Genomic DNA, 27,003 nt, shown 5'->3' on the forward strand with positions numbered 1-27,003 from the left:
TTACCAGGCTTCTGGAGAACTTCAAGCCATGTTGAGGAGGTCATTTAACCATTTAAATCAGCTGTGTTGGCTCAAGGACACATCTAAAACCTGCAGGACACCGGCCCTCAAGGCCTGGAGTTCAACACCTGTGCCCTACAGTGAGCTGAAGCATTATTTTTGTCATTTGTGTCACTTTGTATGTCCCTCACGATTTCACCCTCTCCCCTCCACTGTGCTCGGCACTCTTCTGTTTTTGGTGTGCCACCCCAATATTTTTAGTGGCCCCCATATGGCCACCCCTATGAAAAAAATGCTGGATGCGCCTGTTGCACTCACCTGCTTTACAAGAGAAAGCCAGTCAGAATTAGCTTAAAGTGAGGGCAGCTTATTTCACAAGATAAAGAATGATTATTTAAATCGTGAGTTATGGAAAACTATTTTAGCAGATTTTAAGAAATGGGCATAAGCCCATTTCTTGAAAGTAACTTAATGCACCAGTCTTCCTAATAGTATAACTCAGTATAATTCGCTGCTGATGTGATTGTACTTTTCCGTGAATACATGTCTGTAACAGAACATATCTAGTGGTCTTCTAAGATTTGAGTAGCCCTGCTCAGAGGGGTCTTGTGCTGCTATTCCTGCATACAAACCACCTCAGGTCTTTTTTCCTTGAAGAGGGCGCCTTTTTTTTTCTCCGCACAGCCACGCCGCTGACGCAGCTCCGCACCCGGGTCACGTGACCAGGCGAAGCGGCCTCTCCTCCTCCTCTCTCGGTCCTTCCTTCCCAGGGTTCAATGAGCGTTGTGTGGCCCCACCCCGTCTCTCTAAAAGCGCTGTCTATCTGTTCAATGTAGGCTACTATTCTCGGAGAGAGAAAGCAAGAGAGAAAGGGAGAAAATAATAACCTCCAAGAATCGTGTATTCCCGTCTTTCACCTTCCTCGACCAGCGGCCAGGAGGGGAGCGGCCTTCACGGTGGGAATGTGCTGCTACAACAGACCCGCGTCCTACTTTTTGTGAATGTAAATGCACATGTAGTGTCAAGTCTGTAGCCTGTTTACCCACCTAGGATTCAGGAGGAATCTTCATATGTGTATATAAATGTATGTTTGTATGACAGCGTGTGTGCGTGTGCACATGTATAGGCCGTATGTAGGTTATAAAAGCCGAGCCTGACAGCGGGGGTAGCTTTTTCACCTGCAAGAAACGTGGATACATTTCGAGGGATTTTCACGTCTTTGGTCACGTTTTCTTTTTCTGTTATTTTGTCCCCCTCCTATTTTTTTTTTTTTTTTTTTTCGTAATGATTTTCCCCCTCTCTCTCTTGAAGGGATTCATCGGAGTCGAGCCAGAAATTAAGAAAAAAAAGTCTATCGGTGCGCAGTTTTGGAGGCTTGGTGGTGATGTGAGGGGCTGATAACACATTTCAGCAACAAAAGCGAGGGGCAGAGAGAGAGAAGGCCCTTTGGAGGAGAAAACAGCAAGGAACAGCCATCACATATAAGGAGGACAAATCGGAGGGGGGATACTGGATCATTTCGGATTTGGAGGTGGCGAGGGATCAAGACGAAAAGACAACCGCAGTGAGTTTGGGGCTGATTTGATGCAGAGAATGAAAAAGAGCCGGATGACGACGGAAGAAGCGAGAATGCCACACATGTAGCTCGTTTGGGTGTAAATATTATTTTCCTTACAGCTGTCCTGCTGGGTCCCCGACGAAGACAGCCGTCGGGGAGACAGAAAAATAGATATAGAGTCTAAGTATACACCCATGGAAATGTTTGTCATGAAAAGCGACGTGGTAACGAGCGACGCTACAGCACAGGCGAGCTTTGCGGACACGCCGAGTTCGGCTCCTTGTCACGGGCAGCTGTGAGACGCAAGACCCGGGCTTTTGGAGATGCAAATTAGGCTGTTTTTTCTGCCTCCGTTTGAGGTGAACCGCCGTTTTTGGGTCTTATAGCGGACATTGTGGATTACAAGTCTTTATCTTACACGGCTGAAGGGGGGGAAGAGTTTGGAAAAACGAAACACAAACTACTGCATATAAAAGGGAAAAGCCCGAGCCGGATTCAGCAAACTGAGAAGGCGGCCTCCGTGTCGTCAGCAACAGTATCCTGCCCTTTCTCTGACAGCAAAATACGCGTTACGGACTCTAAATCTCTACAGAGGGGCGCCACGGACCTTAAACGGTGTAAATGTGGGTAACGTTGCTGCCAAATCCGCGGGTCAAACGAGGCATCTAGACTAGTTTATCTGATTTATTTTTCTTTCTACATTACCCCCCCACCTTCCCTTCCCCTCCACCACCTCCTCCTCCTCTACTTCTTCTACCACCACCTCTTCCTCCTCCCCTGGACCCCCTTTTTTCTTTTTTCTTGCGGGAAGATGGGTTGTTTGGGCAACAGTAAGACCGAAGACCAGAGAAATGAGGAGAAGGCTCAAAGAGAAGCAAACAAAAAGATAGAGAAGCAGCTCCAAAAGGACAAACAGATCTACAGAGCAACACACAGACTACTACTTCTAGGTGAGTTTGACACATTTTTACATATCTTATGTGCTTGCTGCTTTACAGACAAGGCCTCTCAGTTTGGACAGTTGAGACCCTGCTTCCTCCCTGCATAACTTTCTGGGATGTTGTTTTGGGAAACATTGTCAACAGTGTGACTTTGCTCTTGCATAAGGCCAAAAATGCAATACTGTGCCGGGTTTTCGGCATGTTGCTGTCAGACTGTCATTCTGCAATGCTAACTCCCCAAACCTGCTGTAGCACAGCCCATTGGCTGGTTTTAGAGTATGCAGTGAGGCAAACCTGTAAGGTGGGGTAAACTGCTGGCAGTGGTTAAAGGATTAACGAGCACCAACATCAATCAGAACCAGCCTGTCCTAATTGATCATTAAGTTATGTGTGTTTGTTCTTTAACACCTTTTCTTTTTCAGTTGTATTAAACTGGGACTTTGCATCATGCTGAACAGTGCTCATTTTAGCGCTAATCATGCATGCAGGCCTCAAATTTGCCAAACTAACAGAAGCTTTACATCACATGCCAGTTTGTGGGTGTGTAGCCCAAACATAAGATAATGTGACTCAAAGAAAAGCACACCAAAACTTGGTTAATGAAGAAATGAATATGTGTAAGACTCAACATGTGGTTGTGTGAGTGAAATTTAGGTGGGCTGGGTCTCTTTCATTATATAAGAGTGTTTTTTGTTTCCTGCAGAGCTCTCATCTGTACCCTCCTCGTATATCCATTCACAGGGTTTTGACTTCTAAGAATTTGCGGCAGACCCTTGGGGGAGGGGGTCAGTTTGTTTTGAACATATCACTATTGAGGGTGGATATTGTATGACATGTCACTACTTGCATTAGGGAGGAAGTTGTGATGACTTTTGGAAAGGAGAAGGACAAAACAAACATACCTTCTGTAATTTTTAGGTCTTTCAGATCTAAAATATCAGCTTGATTTAAATGCGACCCTTAAAAAAAAAAAAAAAAAAAAAAGTTTCCTTTAAGGGTGAGCAAAGGTAAGTAAGCATAAAAAAGGGACACTCAGTTCACACCTGCTACTAGACCTTGTGTTAGCTTTGTTGGTAATAAGATGATCTCTGCAGCTTGACAGGCAGTAAATTGACCAAAAAGAGTCTACGAGTTAAAGCTGGACACACAACCTAACAGATTCTTCAGCATTTGTGGTGTCAGTTTGTGTTGTAGCCTAGCTAAAACACAAATGTTGACCATCTATTGGCAGAGCAAAATTTTGAGCATGCATGCCCACAAGGTTTAAATTTGCAGATCATTTATGTGTTTTGCTCAGTATGCTTTTGATTGGATTAACCATCCAGTCTAATTAAAGCCTTAATAGGTCCATGTTAACGAGACCTGTTAAATAAGACACAATGGGTGAAGGGTAGCAGTACCATCTCTACAGACTATAGCATCTGTAGCAAAGGGAATTCCTTCAGGGATGGTTCGCATCACCATGAAGCTGCATTAGTCTTAGTGCATAAATATACGGTTTTTGTTGGTGGGTTGTTTGTTTATAAAAACAAAAACTTAAACCTACATAAGCTGCACAGATAAGTGCTGTGAGTGGTAAGTTGTGAATTGCGTGACCTTCTTATGCCAGGTTCAGACCACACGGTACTTTTGTCTGTTATGATGGCCACTGTCATTTTATAATGATAAAATGGTGCCTTTTCATGACTCTGTATGTATGCTGGTGGATATTTTGTTTCAATTTACAGATCCAGCTACAGTATTAAAGCATTCCTTTATAGCTTTTCTGTCTATGTCTGTGCAAAGTTGAGCAGTGGCGGGGGACAAAAAGACTGCTGGATTGCTCTGTGCTTATACTGGTCAACCCCACAAAAGTAAGCATTATGGAATAGCCCCCCCCCCCCCCCCCCCTTTTCTAGCTTTTCTGTCAGAACACTGCAGGGTGCCCCAGATGCAGTTCAGCTCTTGTCCATCATGATACTACACCAGATGAACAGTCATGCTACCTGACGTGGAACCCACCACATTTTGCTGCACACCATTCATCCTATAAATTACTACATTTTAATTTGGCACCTTTGTCAGATTTCTTCATTATAAAAAAGCATCCTAAATTCTCAGGATGTTAATGTAAGCAGGTTTAAGATGCCACATTACATGTGAAGCAATATTTAATGAGTTTGGCATGACAAAAACAATTGCATCTTTAATGCTACCACAGTATTTGCAAAACAAAGGAACAAGCAGGTTTTGGGGGGGTTTTTTTTGTTTTGTTTTTTTTAAATGCTGTGTTAGCGTACAACTATATTAGCAGCTAATCTGATGTTTTAGTTTAAGCAATGTTGCAGGAGTTTGTAAGTGCTGATGACTTCTGTGTCTGTGAAGGGCCTAATGGCAGAGTTTAGATTTCATGTTTCTGCAGGTTCTCTGTCATCCAGATCATGGTTGTCTTGAATGCTTGAAAAGAACAGAACTGGGCTTCTTTCGGTTTATCCAAAAGGCTTCTTTACTTCCAAAATGACCGACAGTCCCAGATATTGAACCCTTAGTTGGGGTTGTCTCTCTGGAGATGGTCCTTGACCCAACATTGATCATGTGGAATCTCGCATGATCAGTAGTGTTTTTTAAAAAAAAAAAAAAAAAAAAAAAAAAAAAGGGCATGGGTCATTCTGGCACTGGGGGCATGGTATGAAATTTCTTATATCATATCTCACCCCACCATCATGTGAGCTATTGAGGTCACCTGAGGCAAAGTGTGAGTGGGGTTTGAAATGCCTGTTGAGACTGCATTGTAGGTCGTGATAGCTGGTGTTCAACAATGAACAAACTAAGTGGACCTAGATGGCCTCTTTCACTCCCCTCTCAAACTATCCGTCTTGGATGAAAATGTGAACACGGATCTCCCTCTCCTTTAGGTACAAGTGTACAGCTGAGTCTTGAGGTGGCTCTCCTATGTTGTGTTATACATTTGTGAAGTGGTTGTTTGGTTTGTCCTGTTTAAAGGTCCCAGTACTCCTGACTGCACTGCATACACTATGCTGTTTAGCTTATGTTTGTGTGTGTTGTCCTTGGGATGAACCAGTTTTGGTCTGAGGGTGTTGCTCAGCCTGAAGTGCACTGGGATGTTATGTTTGGAGAAAAATCTTGATTTTCTTCAACAATCCTGCCACATAATGGACCAAAGTATTGTTCTATCATTCTGTTTCTGGTTGGTTGATGTCTGACATTCTGGTGTATGTTCTCTGATTTAATTTGATAGAACTGCCAAAGTAAATCTGCCAATAATGTTAAAGGGTCTACTAGCAGCTATGCTGACTGTGGACATGTGACAAAAGTTCCGTATTGGAGGCCATTGTTAAGGTGTTAAAGTCAGTCGGTATTTTAATTTTGGATAATACTCATTTGGCTATATGACCTACTTTTGAAAATCATTTGTGTGGTTAACATTCTCCAAACTAAAGTGTACTTTAGTATTTAATGTCCTTATTTTATTGCTTCACAATGTAGTCTGGTAAAAGACGGGTAATGGGCAGAGGAGGGAGCACTGCGAGGTCATCGGTTATTGTCGAGTTCATGATGTTACGAGTTCATGATATATACTGTAGCAAGCTGAGCCATCAAAATGCACAAGTCCCAGATTTGTGTGGCTTCTCTGATGTGCCTGACTAACAGTTGCACTTCATTGCTGGGAATCGCAGCCTAAACTGGTGCAAACTGTCAGATGATGCTAATGTAAAGCTGACTAAGTTTTTTTTTTTTTTTTTTTTTTTTTTTTTTTTTTTTTTTTTTTTTACTTTAGACTGTCTTTTTACCTTGGAAACGTATTTAGTTAACTTTTTTTTTTTTCATTTGTCCAAAGTAGGACAGAAAGGGAGAAAAGAGCCCTAAGATAAATGACATCTGTACAAACATGCCACTTATTACGCCTTTAACTTTAAGTGAAATATTCAGTATTGCTGTAATACTGTAGAATGCCAAAATAAGTTTTACATGTAATTATGTATTTAGACATTTACTTTAACAGTCACTCATCATGTCAAGCAATAGTAAAAAAATCACCTAATAAATATTTAATCTTCTAGATATTAAATAATCAAACAAACTGATGTACTTGTGGCTTTGTGCTTAATTAAGTGTTTTAAGCTTTACCTTAAGTACACTAGGTTTTTTGGGTTTTTTTTTTTTTGTAACTTACATATTTGTCTTTATTTAATTCAGGGTAAATTTAATTTTACCTTAATGTAAGTGAACACCAGAAATAACTAAGATGGCAAAGAGAAGACTGCTGTTTCAGGCCTCTTTTTTTTTTTAAATTTATATAAATAGGCCTGAAACAGGAAAAGCATACATCTTGGTGTACATTGCGTCTTGTAACTGAATTTGCTCATTCCTCATGTAGCCTTGCATGCTGTAGGTTTGACATTACAGGGCAAAAACTGAGTTTCATTCTTACAGCAGTTCCAAGCAATTCATCTGGCAACCTGCAGCTTACCGCTAACGGCCCGGTAGTGCTGCATGCTATCAATTTCAGTCTGTTAAAATAGAAATAAGAAACGAAAATGAATAACACACAGACCATATACAATATTACACAGCAAGGTTCAGGCTCAGATAAAGTGACGACAAGCGTATTGTTGACATCTCAAAACAAACACAAAAAAACCCCTAATTGGATTTAATTTATGTATTTGTTTATTAGCGATTCAAATTTTTCATGCAGTATCTTAGGAGAATTGTGATATGTTATACTTTTAGCTAGTCTTAGTCTAACTGAGAGCATGGTGTTGAGATCAGGACTCTGTGGGGGGTTACAGCATCTGTTGACGTACCCCTTGTTCTTGTCAGATGGTTCTTGGTGCTGGCTTTTTTTTGGGGGGGTCATTGTGATGCTGCAGAATGAAGTCTCCCGTCCCGGGTGATATTGAATGCTGAATGATCAGAATATTCCTCTTGTGTGCACACCTTAACATGTTTTCTCCCCAGGACACACAAATCAGCTTTTGAATTGTTTTGGGGCTTTTTTTCTTTTTTTTTTGTCGTAGTTGCTTAAAGGGTAAGAGATGGTAGGGGCAGACGCAGCAAGATGTTATACTTTATTCAAAATTAAACCATTATTTGAAGTAGTTTAAAAAGGAATCTCAAGGTCTTCTCTTGTTCTCTGGCCCCTTGGATAATATTGATATAGTGTTGTGCTTTATTGGTGGCCTTATTTGCACTTGTTCTCACACCTCTGTGACCTCATAGTAATGTCACCGGTGCGAACATGCCTGTAACAGCGGGCACTGCACTAATTGTCAGTTTGCAGGCAACTGTATGCTAATTGTGGTCATCAAAACAAAAAGAAAATGAGCTTCTGTAACAAAAGCAAAAATGTAACAACATGGTGGAGAACCTACTGCCCATTTCTCTGTATTTGTGTTATATTTAAAACTTTAGCACCAGCTTTGTACTGAAAGTTTTGCTTTTCTGAATCAAAGTTTAAATTTAGCGATTTACTCAAACTCTTATGATCGATCAGTCAGTGTCATGGATTAATCCGCCTATACTCTAATCTTCTTCCAAAAAAGTTGTGCATGATTTTTATTTTTTCTTTAGAGCTTATTCAGTCAAACCCATAACAGTTTGGGGCCTTTATAACCTTGTAGTGAGCTACAGTGCTTGTCCACATATAGGAAGTTGTACTTTACTTACACTGTAAACTGGTATTTCAGATAAACGCCCATTTTATCCCAACACTGAGTGCATGTGAGTGTATCAGTAAGGTACATAATCCATTTTCACTTTTTCTCTCTCAGGAGCTGGAGAGTCGGGAAAGAGCACCATAGTGAAACAGATGAGGATCCTACATGTCAATGGCTTCAATGCAGAGTGAGTACTAGAGTGAGGCTGAGAATGAGCAGCATCCTGCTGAGTGCTCTTTTAAGACTGAGGCTCATGTTGGCTTGCGGGTTTGAAGACTTTGATCCCAGGCTGAATCTACGTCTCCTCCTCTCAGCGCCACAGAGACCCCTGTAAGAGTTTCTGTCAATGGTCATAAGTTTCTAATGAAACAAGTATACCTCTTTGCAACTACTTTGACCTAGCAACAGCCAGCAACCAATTGCCAACCAATTGGCAAACTTACACTTTTTGCTAGCAACTGGAGGTTTCCAAGGCGTCGCTGACCAGCCTGTAGGCTTCTGACTGTGAAGAGAACTGACTATATAGTGGGATACTTTTAGTAGACCTAACTTGTATGGATTCAGTTGTAAAATGGTGCAATAGAATCCTAAAGGTAGTTTCATCTTCTACTGTATAGCCCTGGAGCATTGAAGTAATTTATTTAGTGATATGCTAGTATTAGCAGAAATTATAGACATTTATTGATTTGGCTAAAAGTGATTATTTAGTGAGCTAATCCTCTGTAAAGACAATATGATGCCACTTAGCTCACTCATTGTTGACCAGCTCTTGTCAAAGCTAAATTGATTGCTATGACTGGGCCTAGTTTTAGTTTTGAAATCTGCCCAGGTAAGGAGACTCAGGCATGTTGGTGCATGTAAGGGTAAGGTGCTCCCAAGCCGCCTTAAAGAACTGACAGTCAGTACCCTAAAAACTGCTCACCTACAAGTAAATTTAAGCCAGCTTTGTGACAAATGATTCCAATAATTTGCTGTTCTCCAGTGCGTCAACTGCTAGCTCCACCATGTTGAAGAGTAGTTAGCAATGCTCCTCGTTTTAAGATCAGGATAGTGGCACTCTTGCAAGAGATCTCCAGGGCAGAAGTCCATCTGAACACCAGACAAAATAGAAAGAAGGCTGAATGATATGAAAGACCACTAGATCAGTGTCCTGGTCAGCTTTCCGATAGGAGAACATGAGATGGGAGTTGGAGCTAGCTAGCCAGCAGCTGAACTTTTATAGTACTTGCACAAGTTTCTGTCAGGGTCTCCTAAGGTCACTCCAACGGTGACCAACAATATAACTGATAGTTGTTCCCTCTGATGGATTGGAGTGGGGGGGAAACTGAATCACCAAGCATACTTGGTTGAGGGTTAATCTAGCTGAGTGGTCTAACAAATTAAAGCCTCTATGTGGAAACTCTAAAGACTACACTTGTGTTGCATTTCTTCCCCCCCTCCTCCTCAGTGGTTTTGGGAGCACATCTTTAACTTTTGCTTAACCAGTTTCAGTAGTAAAATGAGAGGTTTGTATGTGTCTGTGTCTGGGTGTGTATTGGCCTGGTGGTGGTCATGTATTGATAGGATGGAAGTATCTTTGGGAGGTTAGGCTAGATTTTCAGCACTTAAGGCAAACTTGAGCATATGACCCAGTGTGTGACTCCACAACACAGAACAGTGTGTGTTAATGTGTCTGTCTCTGCTTGCATGGGTGGGATCTCTGTCTTCATTAAGAAACAAACCCGTAGAGTGCCATTGGAGTCATAAATGTGACTCTTGTTTATTGAGACCTGTATGGCTCATTCCTGTACTCAGATGCAGTAAACTGGAGGATTTTCATCTTAGGTTTATTGTCTGTGTATGTCTGATCAGACATCACCTTTGGAATTAATCACCTTCATCAATGAAGGTCTCTTTAAACCAAAATGGTGTTCCAGAACAGTTGCATGTGGGTCTTCACATGACAAGCATAATAATGTGCTTTAATTTGCCTGCATCCTCAGGCAGGACATAAATATACTGATTTGGGCCTTAAAGGGTTCAATAAGGCCTGTGATTAAAAAGAATTTTGGGGTGAATGGATTGAGTGTTGTGGCATCATGGTAATGTCAGAGTAATTGTCTCATGACCGGAAGACTGGCAGTTCCAATTGCCGGCGTGATTTGGGAAATAGATGAATGGATGACTCATCTCTCCATATTCTTTGAACAAACGTGACTTAGCTGCCCTTGGGCAAGGCATTTGGAACTGGAAAGTAGGCAAAAATGAGGACTGGGGTATTTGGGACATTTTTATTGAGGGGGAGGGGCAGATGATGGGCCTTAAAGTTGAATCAAAGCAGTTCATTTTATTATTATCCCCCACCCCCTTGGCCATGAAACCAACACAGCAAGCTGAAGTGAGACTTCTATATAGTCTTCATGTTAACTTAATGTGGCTTCTTGCAACTTAATGAATTTCAGTTTCATACAAGTTTGTTTTTTTTTGGGGGGGGGGGGGGGGGGGGGGGGAGACTTTGCAGGGCCCGTTCTGGCCACCGCCCCTCATGTTTGACACCCCTGGTATAGATGGCCAGTTGATTATTAATTAATCCATATTATGCAACACACTAGAGTACAGAATGTTATTGATATTGATTTCAAACCCTCTTTAGAAGGGCTGTCATCCACCTAAACGCTTTTTCTTTTTTGCTGAACACATGTTTTTTGGACGCAATCACTGTAGCACATATTGCATATATGTTGCATCTTTAAGTCCATCTCTCTCTAACCACACAGAGGGAAGCAGTCTCTCTGGAGAGATCACACAACCATGTGACAGTCTTCATTGACTATCAGTTTAAAAATGTAAATGGTGCCTTCCCAGTTCCCCTCATAACCTCTTCCTCTTGCCCCCATTTTATTTTATTTTTTCTTTCCAGTTACCTCACACGTGGTTTGTTATAAAATGTTTTTTTTCACCACAAAGACTGAGTGCCAGAAATGCCAAGTTACTGAAGCTAGTGAACAGAAGTTAGCTTGTGGTGTTATGGCTTTGGCTGTATACATGCATTAGTGGCTGTTAAGTGTAGATAAGTTTGTAAAGGGGACCGTTTCACCCTTGTCACTGACATGGAACTATTGTAAACACAATGTACTGTTGTCCTGGCAGGCTCAAGGTGAAAGATAGACTAACTGGGTCTCTGGTTGCCTTTTATTAGAAACATTTTTTTGTCAGTCCAAATGTCTCAAACACACAGCTATCATTTACAGCAGACAGACATAATTTCGCTAGCATGCATGTCAATGAAGGTCTGTTTACCCATACAGACCAAAAACTAACCTAATGCAGTGGACTGTAATACACCCTGTCAGGGTAAGAGGGACCTCTAACACTTTTTTTTTTTTTTTTTTTTTTTTTTTTCTAAGCTTCATTGAAATGATACTTTATAGCAAAACTAAACATGTTTTTGATGTAAATATAGTGGTTGAAGAGAGGCAGAGTTGCAGTGCAAGCTGTGGGAATGGCTGTTTTCTTTCAGTGGATGTGAAGTTGCTTTTGTATCATGCAGTTTTGTCCAGATTTTTACGCTGTTTGACAAAATGTCACCGACTGGTTCAAAAAAACAAATGTAATCATTCTGTCACCATTAGCCATAAATTATTTTTTTTTAACGCTAAATTATGTCTTGTCTTTTTATTTACTGTATTTTGCTCCCTTTTAACAGTTTCAGATTATTGCTGTTTTATGGTTAATTTGTGGTCTCCATGTATTGCAGGTTAAATGCTAAACATTAATATATAAAATCTTTAGGATATTAACTTTTTCTGTATATAGCAAATCACCTGCAGACAAAAGTAGAACTCGTTTTACATGTTGTGAGCACTTCATCTCAGTCAAACAGTTTGTATATGCATGCACTTTTTTCCTGTTCTGAAGACATTTGCAGTATCTCTGTAATTTACTGCTTCTCATTGAACCTTTTGTCTGTTTCAGAGAGAAGAAGCAGAAAATCCAGGACATTAAGAATAATATTAAAGAGGCTATCGAGGTAAGTGTGCTGTTGGTGGTTTAGTAGCAGCTTAGACAAATGCGGACGTAACCTGTCCTGTTGTCTTAACGTTTTTCTTTGGGTTTGTCTTTTCTACAGACCATAGTAACAGCTATGAGTACCCTAACCCCACCTGTCCAGTTGGCATGTCCAGAAAACCAGTACCGGATTGAATACATCCTCAACTTTGTCAATCAGAAGGACTTTGATTTTCCATCTGTGAGTAGCAATATATCACCAAATACATATCAACCCACACTTTGACATGTAGCTTTCTTTAAGTGATTTATTTAGCGGTTTTTCTTGTTTGCCTTGCTTTGATCTTTAGAACTATTTTATAATGACAGCAATTTTCCAGCTTTACTCTTTCAAATTGAACTCATGGCTCACGTTTTCATAGTTCATCGCCCCAGTTTAATTATGTTCTACTAAGAATTGTAGAGTTGACCTTATATACTTGGAGTTTGTTGGGTTGCTTCAGAAATTGGTATAGATGTGTAAGGTACATTTTAGGATTTTTATTATTATTATTATTATTATTATATATATATTTTTTTAAAGTCTGTATAATGGATCTGTAGCAGGGCCATGGCCTTTTCAGCTGTGTGTTTGTACTTCAGTAGATGATGGTAGGAATTACTCCCAGTGTCACAGGTGATGATCTCTTGACACGGGTAAAGACTGTGTCCGGAGACTGTTATAGACACTGGGGTTTACTAATGAATCCACTCGTAATGTCTGTGTGGGTTTGGTATTCTCAGCGGGATATTTCCATTAACTAATTGTCTATCCCAAGAGATGGAGGTTTGCACAATACCTACACAAATATGATTATAGCAGTTTAAGGTGAAACAGTGGTATTATTTTTGGGAATCTTTGTCCGTCTTGGAAATGTGTATGTTAAGACAACTGACACTTGGTATGCCGCCATGCACTGTTGGTGTAGTAGTTAGCACTGCACTGCAGTGCTGGAGCTCAGCAGCATTTGCAAAAGTCTCTGTTTGAGGGCTAGTGCAATGCATGGGAAGTAAGTTATGCATTCAACACTAAAATGTTAGTGTGGACATTAGAGAGTCAGTGTTTATCTACAGCCACCTGTTGGGCTTGAGGTTTCAGGTCACTCAGTCTTGTATGACCTTTTCAAGAAGAAGCTTTTGTTACTTCTGTTTATTTTGTTTTATCAGCTGCCAATATGTCCATGTCACGCTGAGTCACAAAAATACAATTAAATGAAAATAAGCAGAAGTCAAATAAGGATTTTTGTCTTGCCTGATTAGTAAGGCATTGAACTATTTGGGGGGGGGGGGGGGGACAACTAAACTGCCTCTCATTTCTGTCCATATAGTAATGCATCATGGGCTACAATAAACTAGTGTACTCTGAATGATCTGAATCCCATGATGAGACTGATGATATATAGACTGATGATATATCAGTTAACTGTTTTATTAAACAAGAAACTTGTTTCACATTAGCTGGTCTCAGCTGCTCAAAGTTGAAAATGTGTTACTTTAATACGGGATCGTAAACTTGAGGTTTTGAGTGTACCACAGCATAACCAGAAGTGCTTAATAAAAGAGGTAGAAGTGAAGGTTTGTGGTGCCGTGGTTGGCAATGGGAACGCTTTTGCATTGGGAAGATTATCTCTGTGTATGCCTCCTTGTATGACATCATTTTAAATGGATACACAGAGATAAGATGATGTTTAAGGATAAGTTCTCTAGGAATAAAGAAGATGTAATGTGAATAAAGTTCGTAAATGATAAATGGGGGTGGGAAATATTGAAACTAAAGGGGCAGCTGTGTTTCAGTCAAGTAACTATCCTCACCAGACACCCATTTATTTACATAGTGGCACTGAGCTCACACTCTTACCCTGAGTGATTTGTAGTTTGTAAGCAGACAGCAAATCTAACTCTGCAACAATTCATTAAGACAAATCAGCTGTCAGAGGACTCAAATCTGAGAGATTTAACCTACGAGCCACTCTCGTCAACCACTAAATCACCCCACTGCCCAATGAATTCCACGTATTCTGAGCTGTTGGGAAGCAATTATTTGTTTATGGTCGTTTTACTTGTTTGGTTGGATGACTTGTTTATGACAAGCATGGCATAGTTTCCAAGTTATAAAACATGATGGTGAAAAGTGTGTGTGTGGAGGTGAGCGTCATAGGCACATCATCACTTCCAGTCAGGACTGTGACATTAATTTATCTCGAAATGAAGACTAATGGTAAATCAGGATGAAACGGGAATCGGTTTGCAGGAAGTCAGTTGCTTTTAAACTGGCTTTAACAGTGCCCTTGTGCGCCTGCCACTATAAATGTTTAGGTTAGATTTCATTTTTAATTTAAAGGAGGGAGTATTACAGTTAATTCAGCAAGCAGAGTGCTAGTAAAGTTGTAAAGAGCTACGAGGACGGACGTGCCCACACGTGACACATGCAGGTTTGTGAACAGGTGAATTCCAACATTAATAGTTTAAAGCAGTTTACCACGGTCAAACCGGTTTAGGACTTTAATGGAGACGAGGAACTGAATCCAGTGCAGATTGAAAATGATTGGCGATCCTTATTTTGTCAGGTACATTATTGTAGACTGCCTGCTGGATGATTGGGATAAGACAAGTCCAAGCCCATTTACTTTTCCATTACATGATGACTTGAGGGCTGCACTAATTGTTACCAAGTCAGATTTCTTAACTTTAACTGAGTTTATGGAATGAGAGCGTTTCATTTGTAAAATGTGAAGAGCAAATTTTGTTTGCAATTTCAATCACAAATTTGTTAATGTCTCATCTCTGCAGCCCATCGTGTAAATTAATAGTTACAGGAATGTGCCCTTGACTTGCTGTCTAAGTAAATACTGGATGACTTCCTACATATGGCTGCACACAGCAAATTCCAGTGTTTATGTGCAACAGACAGCCATTTGTCTATTGCCCACTCTAGTACACTATGTAGATTTTGGTAAACACTTTATACATTTTAATTTGAAATTTAAATCAAGCACCTAGCCGTGCAGTCTGACTTTATAAACACTGCTGAAAGAGCCAGTCTAAAGAGTTCGCTGAATTCGAGCATGGTGCTATATTAGGGATAGTACTGTTGCAGCAAATCAGTTCATGAAATCTCTTCCCTCCTAGATATTCCACCATGAACTCTTAGTATTATTGCAAAGTCAAAGTGTTTAGGAACCACAGCAACTCTGCTTCAAAGTGGCAGAGCAGGGTCGTCGAGTCCTGAGGCTCTAACACTCCGCTGACTCAGTAACAGCCAAACTTCCTCTGGCATTAACATCAGCACACAAACTGTGCACCAGGAGCTACATGGCATGGGTTTCCAAGGCTGAACAGCTCCTGTAGGTGTAAAGTGTAGGTGATTCAATACCTTTGTTCCTGTAGTGTAGGAGAAACCAGATATATTTGACCTGCATTTGTTTAGTTTATAGATGAGCTAAAAATGGCTCTGCACATACAAAATACCTTTTGAGTCACTGCAGTTGGTCTGCTCTTAATTCCCCCCCCCCTTTTTTTTTTTTTTTTTTTTTTTTTAAATGAGCGCATCCAATTTGATTTTTTTTTTCTTCTTAGTTTAGCAACTAGCTGCAGTTATTGATCAAACAGCCACATATTTCATATCGCAATCTAGTGATGCCTAGAAATCTGCAGTAAGAGAAGCAGCATCTCTCATATTAAATGTCAATATCACAGCACAGATGCTGGTATTTAAAAAATGTAAATGAGCAATATAATGAATTTGGCTGTAATGAAGGAGAATATACTGTATGTGTTTAGAGTGGGCATCTAAATCGGCAGAAAAACTAGTTGTGCTGTTTGTGTTAAGAAGTTATTTTGGGGTGATATGTCAGCAATAACAGGTGTTACCACCTTACAGCTACAAGTAAATTTCAGTAGCTTCAGTGCGTATAGCTACACACACGCAGGGAACACGCTGTTGTACACGAGGAAAGCCTCCCTGATCAGGAATGTGGAGACACAGGGTTTTGTCAAAATGCTCAACAGTGTGCTCATACGGATTGGAAGACTCTAAGGAAATCAAACTTGTTCCTTTTTAAATCTAGGAGCAGAGTCACCTGACTAATGGCCATGTTTCTGTGACATTGATGAGAGAGAGGTTCACAAAAAAAATGTAGTTAATTTGTTGCTCAGTAGTCCTCTCACAGGAGCAGCAGACCAAATGATCCATTTTTAAAAACTGTGCTAAATATGTATTGCGTATTTTTAAGGATGAAGGGTTTGGATGCTGCAGTTATAAAACTGTCCTTTTTATAGCAATGATTCTCATGGTGTTGCCACTTCATTTGGTAAAATCTACTGTAAGCCTGAGGAACAGTTCAAACATCAACTCCACCTTCACAAAGCTTGCACACTTTCAGTTTTTGATGTTATTAAAGAAGCGACAAGTCAGCTTTGTTACTGGCTTCACATAGTGGCTGGTGGTGTACCGGAGTGCTTGACGTCACCTAATGTTTCTTCATGATTACTAACAATGTCCAACTTTTGCTGATGCTTCAATTCTCCTGTTCTGCCTGTATGATTCATTCCTCCCCCCCGGTCTTCTTGTTCTCAGGAGTTTTACGATCACGCAAAGACACTGTGGCAAGACGAAGGCGTCCGGGCTTGCTATGAGAGATCCAATGAGTACCAGCTAATCGACTGTGCACAGTAGTAAGTAACTTAAGTTCAACTTCATGGTGACATGATTTATAAATGTAAGGATTCTGTGAGGGATAACTTCTAGTTTTTATTGATACTGTGCATGTGGTGGCATTTTGTCTGGTTATCTTATAGTTGGTGTAGTTTGCATACAATGGGATTTCGCATTGGGGTTGTTTTAATTGTCATATTTTATTTATTGTTTTGTTTGCTTTGAGTCACAGAAGCTTATTACTAGTAATCTGAGGCAAATGTTGTGTACTTGGGGCATCCTAGAAGTTGCATAGCAGAGCGGCTCCTTTCAGTTTGAAATGGCGTCAGGTCCTGCTGGAAGCCGGTTACAAGCAGGATGAACAGTTGCATTATTGACAAAGAAGTAGAGACTGAAGTATGTTTTCGTATTTGTTCTAATACTTCCAGTCTTATGACTAAAGCATCATAAGTAGGGTGAAATCTGGGGTAGACATGCTCATCCTGATCCCTGCATGTGCGCTACTAAGCAGTTTCATGTCAGGTAAGGCATACTAGTTGGGTTTTTTCAATTCATGACTCCTATATGGCAGTGAGACATTGTATCATAGAAAAGTGCATTTTACCTTAATTTCCTTAAATCTAGTTAAATTATTTCCTTAGATTAAATGACAACTAAGGACTCAAAACTAGATGATAGCAATGTGTGCCCTAGCCTCTTCAATCCAGTTGTTAAGTGATGATGTATGAACCCTGCTTCCAGGTCCAAACTACTCTGCGTTTATTAAGGCTGGTTTTGGTTTTTGTTTGGGTTTTGGTTTGTATCTTGTTCAATTTCATCTGAGCAAGCCCCCCCAAAACAAAAAATTCAGTGATCACTGTCGACCTCTGTCGGTTTTATTACCACTATTCATTTTTAAATCTCAGCTTTTAAAACCTTATGATGTGACTAAAGCCCCATGCAGTAGTATATTAATGTCTAACCTCATATTTTGAATGGATTATCTCAGTTGTTCTCCTGACTGAAGTTTAGTCCGTTTACAGCTTCCTGATATGCAATTGCATTTGTCCCTAACCATCGGGAACCATCACATGATCTTCTATTGAGTGGGGGGAAAAAAAAGTTGGCATTCATCTTCCAACTTTAGTGTGCTAATGTGTTTATATTATGCTAACCATAGCTGTGTAGCTAGCAGTGACATAGAACAACATTCTATACCAGCTAGCCCAACTTCAGTAACCCTACAAACATCATTGTTTAGTTTTCCGTCTTCATTTTTGTCGGCTGTGATAGCACAGCTGTACGTCTTAATTTTTTCAGAAATCTGTAGCTGGACACTAGCCTGCTAACAGCCTGCTAACGCCCTGCTAACGCCGTTAAACTTCATCAATTCTGTTATGGTGAATGCCTGGATGTTAAACCTAATTGTTACACCTGGTAGAGCAGTCACATTGATCATTTTATTAAAGAGGAAAGAATTTAGGCAGTTTGTAACTCTGTGATGCTGCTATGTTTGTTTGAAGTGTAGCTTGGACCCAGAAACGGCCAATGATATCAGACTTAAAGACCGGATAGTATGAATGCTCTAGCTCCCTGAGAGATTACCAAAAAATCTACTCGTTAGGGAAGCACTATGCACCCTACATAATATTTACTGTGCTTTAAAAAAGATTTAAAAACAAAAAACTAAATGCAATGAGATCCAGAGTTTATTTCCCATCAAGAGTAGAAAGCTCATAGGTAATATCGGCATATACCACCTCTACATACAGTTATGGACTTCACTACTGTAACCGGTGCTCATACTCGAGTTTATGAGATGAACAACTTAACCAAATGTTTTGACTTGACTGTGACACGTTTCTTTTGAGTCTTAACAAAGACTTAATTCTGTTTGTTTTCTGAACCCTTCTCCATACCCTCACCACACACTGCATGTTTTCAACAACACACACTGACTCAAAGTTGAGGAAAAGAGATAAAGTAGCTCGTCTATAAACAAAGTTGCATGAAGCTCTAATTTAAAATCAACCCAGCAGATAGAAACGCCCTCCTTCTGTTTCCTCTCATTTTCCCAATGTGCGGGCACCAACGCACCCTTACACATGTAAATGACGAGTGTGGTCATATGTGAAAATGCTGGCATGCAATTGTGTAGTGGAGAAGATTAGATTTGATGATGCTGATTCAGTGCATGAATGAGGGAAAACTAGCTAGAAATCATCTCGATTGGGAGTAAATCCGACAGTTATCAAAGCTCTTCAGCATAAAGGAAAATGAGTCTCTTGCTGAATTAAGACGGATACCAGTGCATCACTATTATTAAAACAGCTTAGTCTTCGAGTGGTGTTTCTAAACATGCAGTTTTCATATCCTGGTAAACACTGAAATAAAACTTAAAGGGTCATATTTTTGGGATACATTAAATACCTGCAGACTTCTAAAAATCACTGACGAGACTTGGAGCACTCTGCATCTGCTACAAATAAAAACAGCAAAGTTATCATGATCTGTCAGGAGTATGGAGTCATCCTAACAAAGGTGGATGACTTTTAAAAGGGAGCTGAGACAGGAGTCACTGGTTGAAATCTTAAAATCTGGATGTGCATACGTTAAGTGATTAAGGGGGGGGGTCCTAAATGTATTTTTTATGGGTCAGAGTTGTCCAGTTTATATTTTTTCCAAACAAAAGCAGGTAAAACCACAAAGAAAATGTACAGTAAAGGAGTCGTGTAACAGCTGCAGTTTGCAGGGTTTGGGAGCAAACATGGCGGAGGCTGAGTCATCTACAGATCAGAGGATGCTTGGGCCGGGGGGGGGGGGGGGGGAGATGATGTTTGAGGAGGATACCTTCGCTGCTCAGCTCTTGACTATGACCCTGTAGTCTCGACTGTTTTTTACTAATAAATCCATCCTGGTGAATAATGCATCCGGTCATTGAGAACTTTAGATTGGTTTGATCTTTAAAAAGTTGATTTCCTCACTCAAGTGGTACAGTCCAGTCTGTGATCCCTCCTCCTCCTCCCTCCTTGCACACAACACAAACTCATCCTGCTCTTTCTTTCCTTCTCTCCTCCTTTTTTTCCCCTTTCTCCATCCGTCTGTCTTCTTTCTGGAGCTACTCCAGCTGCACGAGATTGGGTGCTGATAGACTATTAATAGTGCCTGTGGTTGGGTCTCCATGGTAACCGTGCTGCAGGCCAGGGCGCTGGGGAGCTATTTTTGAAATCTGCTCTGTAATGTCAGACAGACGCCACTATGCTTTCATTCTGTCTCTCTCCTTCTGTTTCTTTACCTCTTCCATTCTTGTGTGTGCTCTCATCTTTCCTTCTGGACACTTTTTTTCTTTCTTTCTTCCCTCTCCGGATGGGGCTGGTGGTTGCTCGGACCTGCAAAGAATCCCAAAGATTCTCTCACTGTCCACTTCCTCTTCCTGTTTCCTAGTTCATCCATGTCTTCCATGATATATTGATGACCCGCTGTCATTGGCAAGATGTTTGAATGCTGCCTGCGGCTTGTTCTGATCTTTAGCATAGCACTTCTTGGTCCTCTTTTTACTCAAATGTGAAATAATAGCAGATGTTGCAGGAGGCCCACCTTCTCTTGCAAGTGAGGAAAAAGCTGCATTAAATACTATACATATTAAAACTACCGAATGCACTGCACTCTTCTCCATAAGATCTTAGTTTCCTCAAGCTGGGTGTAACCTGAATCTATCGTCTTCTGCCCTTTGAGTTGTCATGATCACTTGTAGCTATGCTCACTCCCTGCTTTCACATTGATTGACGCATTTTGGCATACTGGACAACAGCTTTAGTGTTTTCCCTGCATATTGAGTGAGCAGTGAGGATGCTTCTGCCTTCAAGGTCACCTGCTGTAGAAAAATACAATTAAATTCAAAAGTTGGTTTTATTGGAGACTTTAAGTCTCAGTCAGTATGTCGGGCTCAAAACCACACGGACAGCCTCTCTGGCAAACTGGTTTTGTATTTCATATAATACCACAGCTGTGGCGATGTACATGAGAGATGATACTTAAGTGTTGCTGGAGAAAAAGTGCACAGTCATGCCTGTTATTATACCAGTTTTGTTTTTTGTGGGTTTTTTTTTTTTTTGTTGTTTTGTTTGTGTGGGGTTTTTTTTGTTTTGTTTTTTTTTTTCTTTTTTTTTTTTGGTCTCTCATTTGACTCCTTGAGCACGCCTGTACAAGTCTTAAAAATATGAAACCACTGTGTGGTCTATAGTATTCGTTAACTGTTCTCTTGCCTTTGTGTCTCTCTCGTCTTTTCAGCTTTCTAGACAAGATCGACATTGTGAAACAGAGTGACTACACTCCAACAGATCAGGTGGGTGAACTTCTTCCACTACAAAGTTAATAATATCCTACATTTCACTATACAACTATTTCCCCTGGATAGTATTTCATGAGGAAGGGACTTTAACATTTTGGTCCCTGTCACATATTAAAGTTAAGCTTTTGCTGCTTTGGTGCTAAACTCAAATGTGTTATCCTCTTATTTTTCACTTTGAAATTCAGTATATTGTCCAAATATTCCATATGTTGGAATTGTATCTTGTGAGTGTTTCTCCAGGTTTGTCACTCTAATCTGGCACATAAAAGCCTTGTTGTTGTTACATTTGTCACTCCTGTTCACCAGGATTTGCTGAGGTGCAGAGTACTGACTTCAGGGATCTTTGAGACGAGATTCCAAGTGGACAAAGTTAATTTCCAGTAAGTAAAAAGGGTGGAGGGTAACAGTTTCTTTCAAAGGTAATCTACAGTGTCTGCTGAGGATATAAACACAAATCAGCTGTACATATACGTTTTCTCCACATGATGGCAGCATTTTCCATGTTTACATTTATATCTGTACAGTATGTTTGATGTCGGTGGTCAAAGGGATGAGCGCAGGAAATGGATTCAGTGCTTTAATGGTAAGTGGTGTTTATTTCCTCTCACTTCCCTTGACTCGTATCCTTTTCTGTCACGGTGTCTGATTTTTCTCCATTCCTCCCTCTTCCTCAGACGTAACAGCCATCATCTTTGTGGTGGCCAGTAGCAGTTACAACATGGTGATCCGAGAGGACAATCAGACCAACCGTTTACAGGAGGCCCTCAACCTCTTCAAGAATATCTGGAACAACAGGTGAGGAAAGACGCCAAACCTGTCATCCTGTGGACTTGTGGTTTGTTTTGTATTGAATCCTGAGATTAAGTTGACAGCATAGGAAATCAGAAAGCCTTCACAGAACTTCAGCTTCTCAAGGGTAGACAAGTTATTTAACAAACATGGTTTCGAAGCTAGAACACTTTGAGCAAGTCCTAAGGGAACTGTTATCTGCCGACCCCTGTTATGGCTTATTTTGGCTGACTGAACTTTGCCTTTTCACACTTGGAAACAGTTTTATATTTCAGTGTGATCTTATTTCAGTCTCTCCTCTTCCTCAGGTGGCTGCGGACCATTTCTGTCATCTTGTTCCTAAATAAACAGGACCTGCTTGCAGAGAAGGTGTTGGCAGGGAAGTCCAAAATCGAAGAATACTTCCCGGAATTTGCTCGCTACACCACACCTGATGATGGTGAGCTGCCTTATTACAGCATCTGATTTTGAGCATTTTGTGTGTGTTGTTAAGATTAAGTAAAAAAAATTATACCGATGTGAAAACACATTTTTATTTTCATCAATGAAATTTATCATTAAAAAAAAAAACTGGAAAATTCGATGCAACAACTCATCCAGAAATTTGAAAGAGTGCCTTTGATATCATTCACCACAAGGGGTCATCCTCGATACACCTAGAAGATTTTTGTAGTGAAGCACTTGCTCTGTGAGGTGGAAAGCTTCTTTTTACGTCTTACACATTCTGCTATAGAGATGTAGTGTCTCCTTACTAGTTGTTGCATTGTCATGTTTAAATTATCTACCTGTGAAATTGCATATTGTGAGAAGTTAGTCACTGGCCTCTGTCTCCTCTTACAGCGACGCCAGAACCTGGAGAAGATCCGCGTGTTACAAGGGCAAAGTACTTCATCAGAGATGAGTTCCTGGTAAGTGCGTAGCTGTCTTTCATGGGATTTATTGTTTTTAAATGTATGCAGTGGGGGGGGGCGGGGGTTATGCTCTAATAAAATTTGGAGACTTTTCTGCTGCACAAAAGTTGTTTAGCAGCTTTGTAACTTTTCCTTTCTTCTACAGAGGATCAGCACAGCAAGTGGAGATGGAAGGCACTACTGTTACCCCCATTTCACCTGCGCCGTCGACACAGAGAACATCCGCCGCGTCTTTAATGACTGTCGAGACATCATCCAGCGGATGCACCTGCGGCAGTACGAGCTGTTGTGATGGGAGAGGAAAGGTGTTAGGCCAAAAAGATAAACCAGATCGGACTATGGAAGACGAAAAAGAAATCCCTGAACCTGCGTCTCTGAACTCTTCTGCAGAAGTATGAGGGCTCTTGTGACACAACAGGGGCCAAAACACACACGCACTTATAGTAAACACGCCGTGAACCCAGAACTTCCCCTGATGCAAACTCTCTACCTGATGCAGAATTTTTGATGGATGGGTTTGAGGGGCTTACACGTAAAACAGACTTCAGTCTTGACTTTCAGCCATACTCCCAGCTCCTCACCTTTCGACATTATGTTATCGTCACGTTACCTTCACCTTCCTTAAAAAAAAAAAAAAAAAGTGGCCCAGTCCGGACTGAGTTTCCTGCAGCGAGGGTTGGAGCTGCAGCTTGAGTTTTGTTCCCTTTTTTTTTTCCTCCCCTGATTGGGCTGAAAACTAAGAGCTACTACTTCAGTGCAATTGGGAAAGAGATGAATTACTGCAAATGGAGAATGAATATATCACAGCAGATCAACTGAACACTGTATTTAAGAGAGACAGGAAAAAAAAAAAAAAAAAAAAAAGCACTGTGCTCAGGACTTTGACTCAAACCATGTACACCAAACCTTCCTTTCACTTAGAGACTTCTTTAAATCCAGTGGCTCTGCTTGCGCACACACAACATATCTCACCTGCTTTTTACTGGACTGCACAACAGGGGTCAATCTGGCAACGCACGTACCTGCCGACGTTTCGTTGAGATGCCGGCTAATTTATCTGGGTCGGTGCTTTTTGAGATTAAACGGGCAGAGCTCAGCCGAGCCCAGAGGAGCAGCGTTACCACAGACTTAACCAGACCACGGGTGTGTTGGTGAGACTTCACTTGAGCAGGTGTTCACTAAAACGGGATGGGAGCCAACTGCGATTTGAATTTCTCTGATGGGAGGTGTCGGCCGTGATTGACCGGGGCGCCAGCGGCTTCTCTACAGAACTGTTTTGCCACCTGACTTTGCCTTGTTGGTATCGGAGCATCACGTGAGGAGGATATATTGAGTTTAAAACAAAAAGAACCAGAAATGCCAACTTCTATGGAACTTTCAATGGAGGGCGACGGGCATCCTTCAACAGTACAGTACCATATAAGTTAAAGAGAACTCTCATCCTGTTATACTGTCTCCACAGCTGTTTTTGTCTGTGTAGACTTTTGTGCCATTGTGCCCTGTGCGCTCTTTCTTTATCTCAACTCTTTGTCATCCTTTTGTCACCCGTTCTCTACACGTTCTCCATCTTTCGCCCACCCTCTTCACGCCACCTTTTCCATTTGCACTTTTACCTTCCTGGCAGTGCTCTTTTGTTTTAAAGAGAAAATAAGATATATTAATCTTGGAATATTAAAAACACAACAAATGGGACTCTATTTTTATTTTTTTCTGCCCCCACCTGTGTGCTCGCACCTCCCTGCCATTCCTCCCTCCACCATTCCTCCTCTCCTCCCTTGTATGTCTCTTTACTTTACTGCTGAACTATTATTCTTGTACAGACTGTAAAATGTATTATTTTGTACAACTTTATTGAGGAAAAAATAACTTTTAGAAGATCCCTGTGCCTTGATCACGACTGTACGTGTGTAATGAGCTAAAGTGGGTGTCATACTGCGCTGTATAGCTTGGCCAATCCTCTCCCAACTCCCTGCCTCCCTCACTCTTACCTTCTCTCCCTTTCTTTAACCCCACCTCTCTCTCTTTCTCAGTTTCTCAGTCTAATTCTTTCTCCTCTGTTCTCCTCTCCTTTCCTTGGAGCTGGTGGATGACCATTTGTAGCTTTAGTAGTGTTTTGGTTTTTTGGGTTGTTGGGGTTTTTTGTTTTTTTTCCTTTCAGCCTATCTTTATGATTTAATGTCATTTTTTTTTTTTTTATCCATATACCCCCAAAAAGATAAATATGAAATGTATATGGGTTCTAAAGTATTTTATTAGAATCAAATGAACCTTGACAAATTGTACACTTGATGGTGTGCATATTGCTATAACTTAATCCTTTCAACTGAAGTTGTTTGGGGTTTTTTTTTTTTTTTTGTTTTGTTTTGTTTTTGTTTGTTTTTTTCTTCCACACACTGAAGGGTTATAAGTGGGAGGTGACAGATGCAAAACATTGCTTGTTTCTACACATCGTTATTGTTTTTGCAAAAAAAAGAAAAAATGGCCAAAAAAAAAGACCAATTTGTTTTTCTTTTCTGCTGAGGGGGGAGGGGGTCCTCCTGCCTAGCCTTGCACAGCAGAGGCAGCCTGTACAGTATTAGCATCTCTCATTTCAGTGCCCTAGTCTCATTTAATGTGTACATCAAATATGGGTCTACTTTCTGAAAAGGAGCTCTATGAAATAAAGATTTTTTTTTCTTTTTTTTTCTTTTTTTTTTTTTTTTCTTTTTTTTTTTGGTGCAAACAGCAACTGCTTTGTCATGTTTTTGTCATTACACTCTACGCAACTCAGGGGATGGAAATCAACAACACTATTAGACAAAAGTGCATCCAAGCTTATCGATTCTTATGACTGTTGTGCTCTGCAAAATAACAATCCTCATGGCAGTGAACATTTTGCACATCTACCTGTGTCTCTAGCTCCCAACCAAAAAACTGATCTCCACTCGTTGTGAAAATCAGTAACGTATCGGAGCAAATCGCTCAATCTTTAACGGTGCTAATATTTATTTCCCCCCCCCCCCCTTCTCCTGCCCCCACCGCAGCAAAAAAAAAAGACCTGCCTTGTCTTGCAGCTTTTACAATCAGAAGTATGATCTGAATGCACTGTTGTATCAAACATATTTGCTATTTCAAGTCTAGCTCTATAAATTCTTTAGGCTCCTCTTGTTTTTGTTTTTTTTGTTTTTTTTGGTTTGGTTTTTGTTTTGTTTTTTATCTCTTCATTTATTTCTACTGCTACTCAAAGTACATGTGTAATATAACGATCTCAAAGAGTGACTGGCAGGAAGAAAAGAATATGGAAGGATGTAGCACAAGTAGAAAAGCACAATGGGTCGCCAACTGTTCACCCACTTTGATCTTAAAAGGGCTGTACTGGAGAAAATCTTTCAGCCCGTATAAAAGAATTTAAATGCATATTTACTGCTTGAGATATCTTAATACGCACGTGCTATTTGTGATAAAGAAATGTGTCAACATGACTCTTCGGGCTCGAATGTGTAAAATTACAAAGTTCTGGTAGCTCGTTGCCTAGACAGTCCTGTAATTATGAAATGGAAAGTTTTTAACTGAATTTCCTATTTTTATTATTTGACTGTGGATACATTGTTTAAAAATAATAATCAGACAACCTCTTAACTTTGGCAATTATCTATTACTTAGAGTGTGGCTGTGGGGGAGGTCTTCTTCAGTAGGAAAAATAAAACTTCTGAAAATACATTTAAGTGCAGGATTTATGCTCTCTGGCACAATTTCCAAAGACTTCCAGCAGGCCAGATTGGAGTCTTTGCCGAGCAGATTCTGGTCCCCTGGCCTTATGTTTGACACTCCTGGTGTAAATGATTTCCTGCATGTATCACCGATGTGAGTATCTAAAGGTAAAATTACCTAGTTTTATTCTGGATAAAGTAACTCCCAAGCCTACTCGGCTCAGTTTCCATGGTCTCAGTCAAAAAGGAAATATTGCAGCCTCCTAACAAGTGCCCTGATAATTAAAAAAAAAAAAAAAAAATTTTATTATCATTAAGCACCTAAACTTAAAAACTTGACATGTTGATTCCATATTTTCAAAACTTACCAGATGTGTTTTGAAGCGGTGTGTATGGAAGCAATGCACAACACTTTTCTAGTACATGTTTTTGTTTGTACTTTTTT

At 40.4% G+C, this 27,003-nt stretch overlaps 1 protein-coding gene across 3 annotated transcripts; it reads left to right on the forward strand.

Annotated features, from left to right (window-relative positions):
* Window positions 1-792: 792 nt before the first annotated feature.
* On the forward strand, window positions 793-25,551 carry gnas (GNAS complex locus). 3 transcript variants are annotated; one of them, XM_063463987.1, is made up of 13 exons: window positions 793-2,181; window positions 2,370-2,508; window positions 8,274-8,346; window positions 12,114-12,168; window positions 12,268-12,387; window positions 16,762-16,859; window positions 21,109-21,163; window positions 21,476-21,549; window positions 21,694-21,752; window positions 21,844-21,964; window positions 22,267-22,397; window positions 22,799-22,866; window positions 23,015-25,551. In XM_063463987.1, the coding sequence occupies exons 2-13, from the start codon at window positions 2,370-2,372 to the stop codon at window positions 23,159-23,161; spliced, it is 1,140 nt and encodes a 379-aa protein (XP_063320057.1). In that variant the 5' UTR covers window positions 793-2,181; the 3' UTR covers window positions 23,162-25,551. The 3 variants fall into 3 exon arrangements, with proteins under 3 accessions (XP_063320057.1, XP_063320059.1, XP_063320058.1); XM_063463989.1 differs by having other exon boundaries at window positions 793-1,003; window positions 1,312-2,508; XM_063463988.1 differs by having other exon boundaries at window positions 793-956; window positions 1,312-2,508.
* Window positions 25,552-27,003: the final 1,452 nt, after the last annotated feature.

This window comes from Pelmatolapia mariae, linkage group LG20 (genome assembly GCF_036321145.2).
Source record: "Pelmatolapia mariae isolate MD_Pm_ZW linkage group LG20, Pm_UMD_F_2, whole genome shotgun sequence".
Classification (NCBI taxonomy): Eukaryota; Metazoa; Chordata; class Actinopteri; order Cichliformes; family Cichlidae; genus Pelmatolapia; species Pelmatolapia mariae.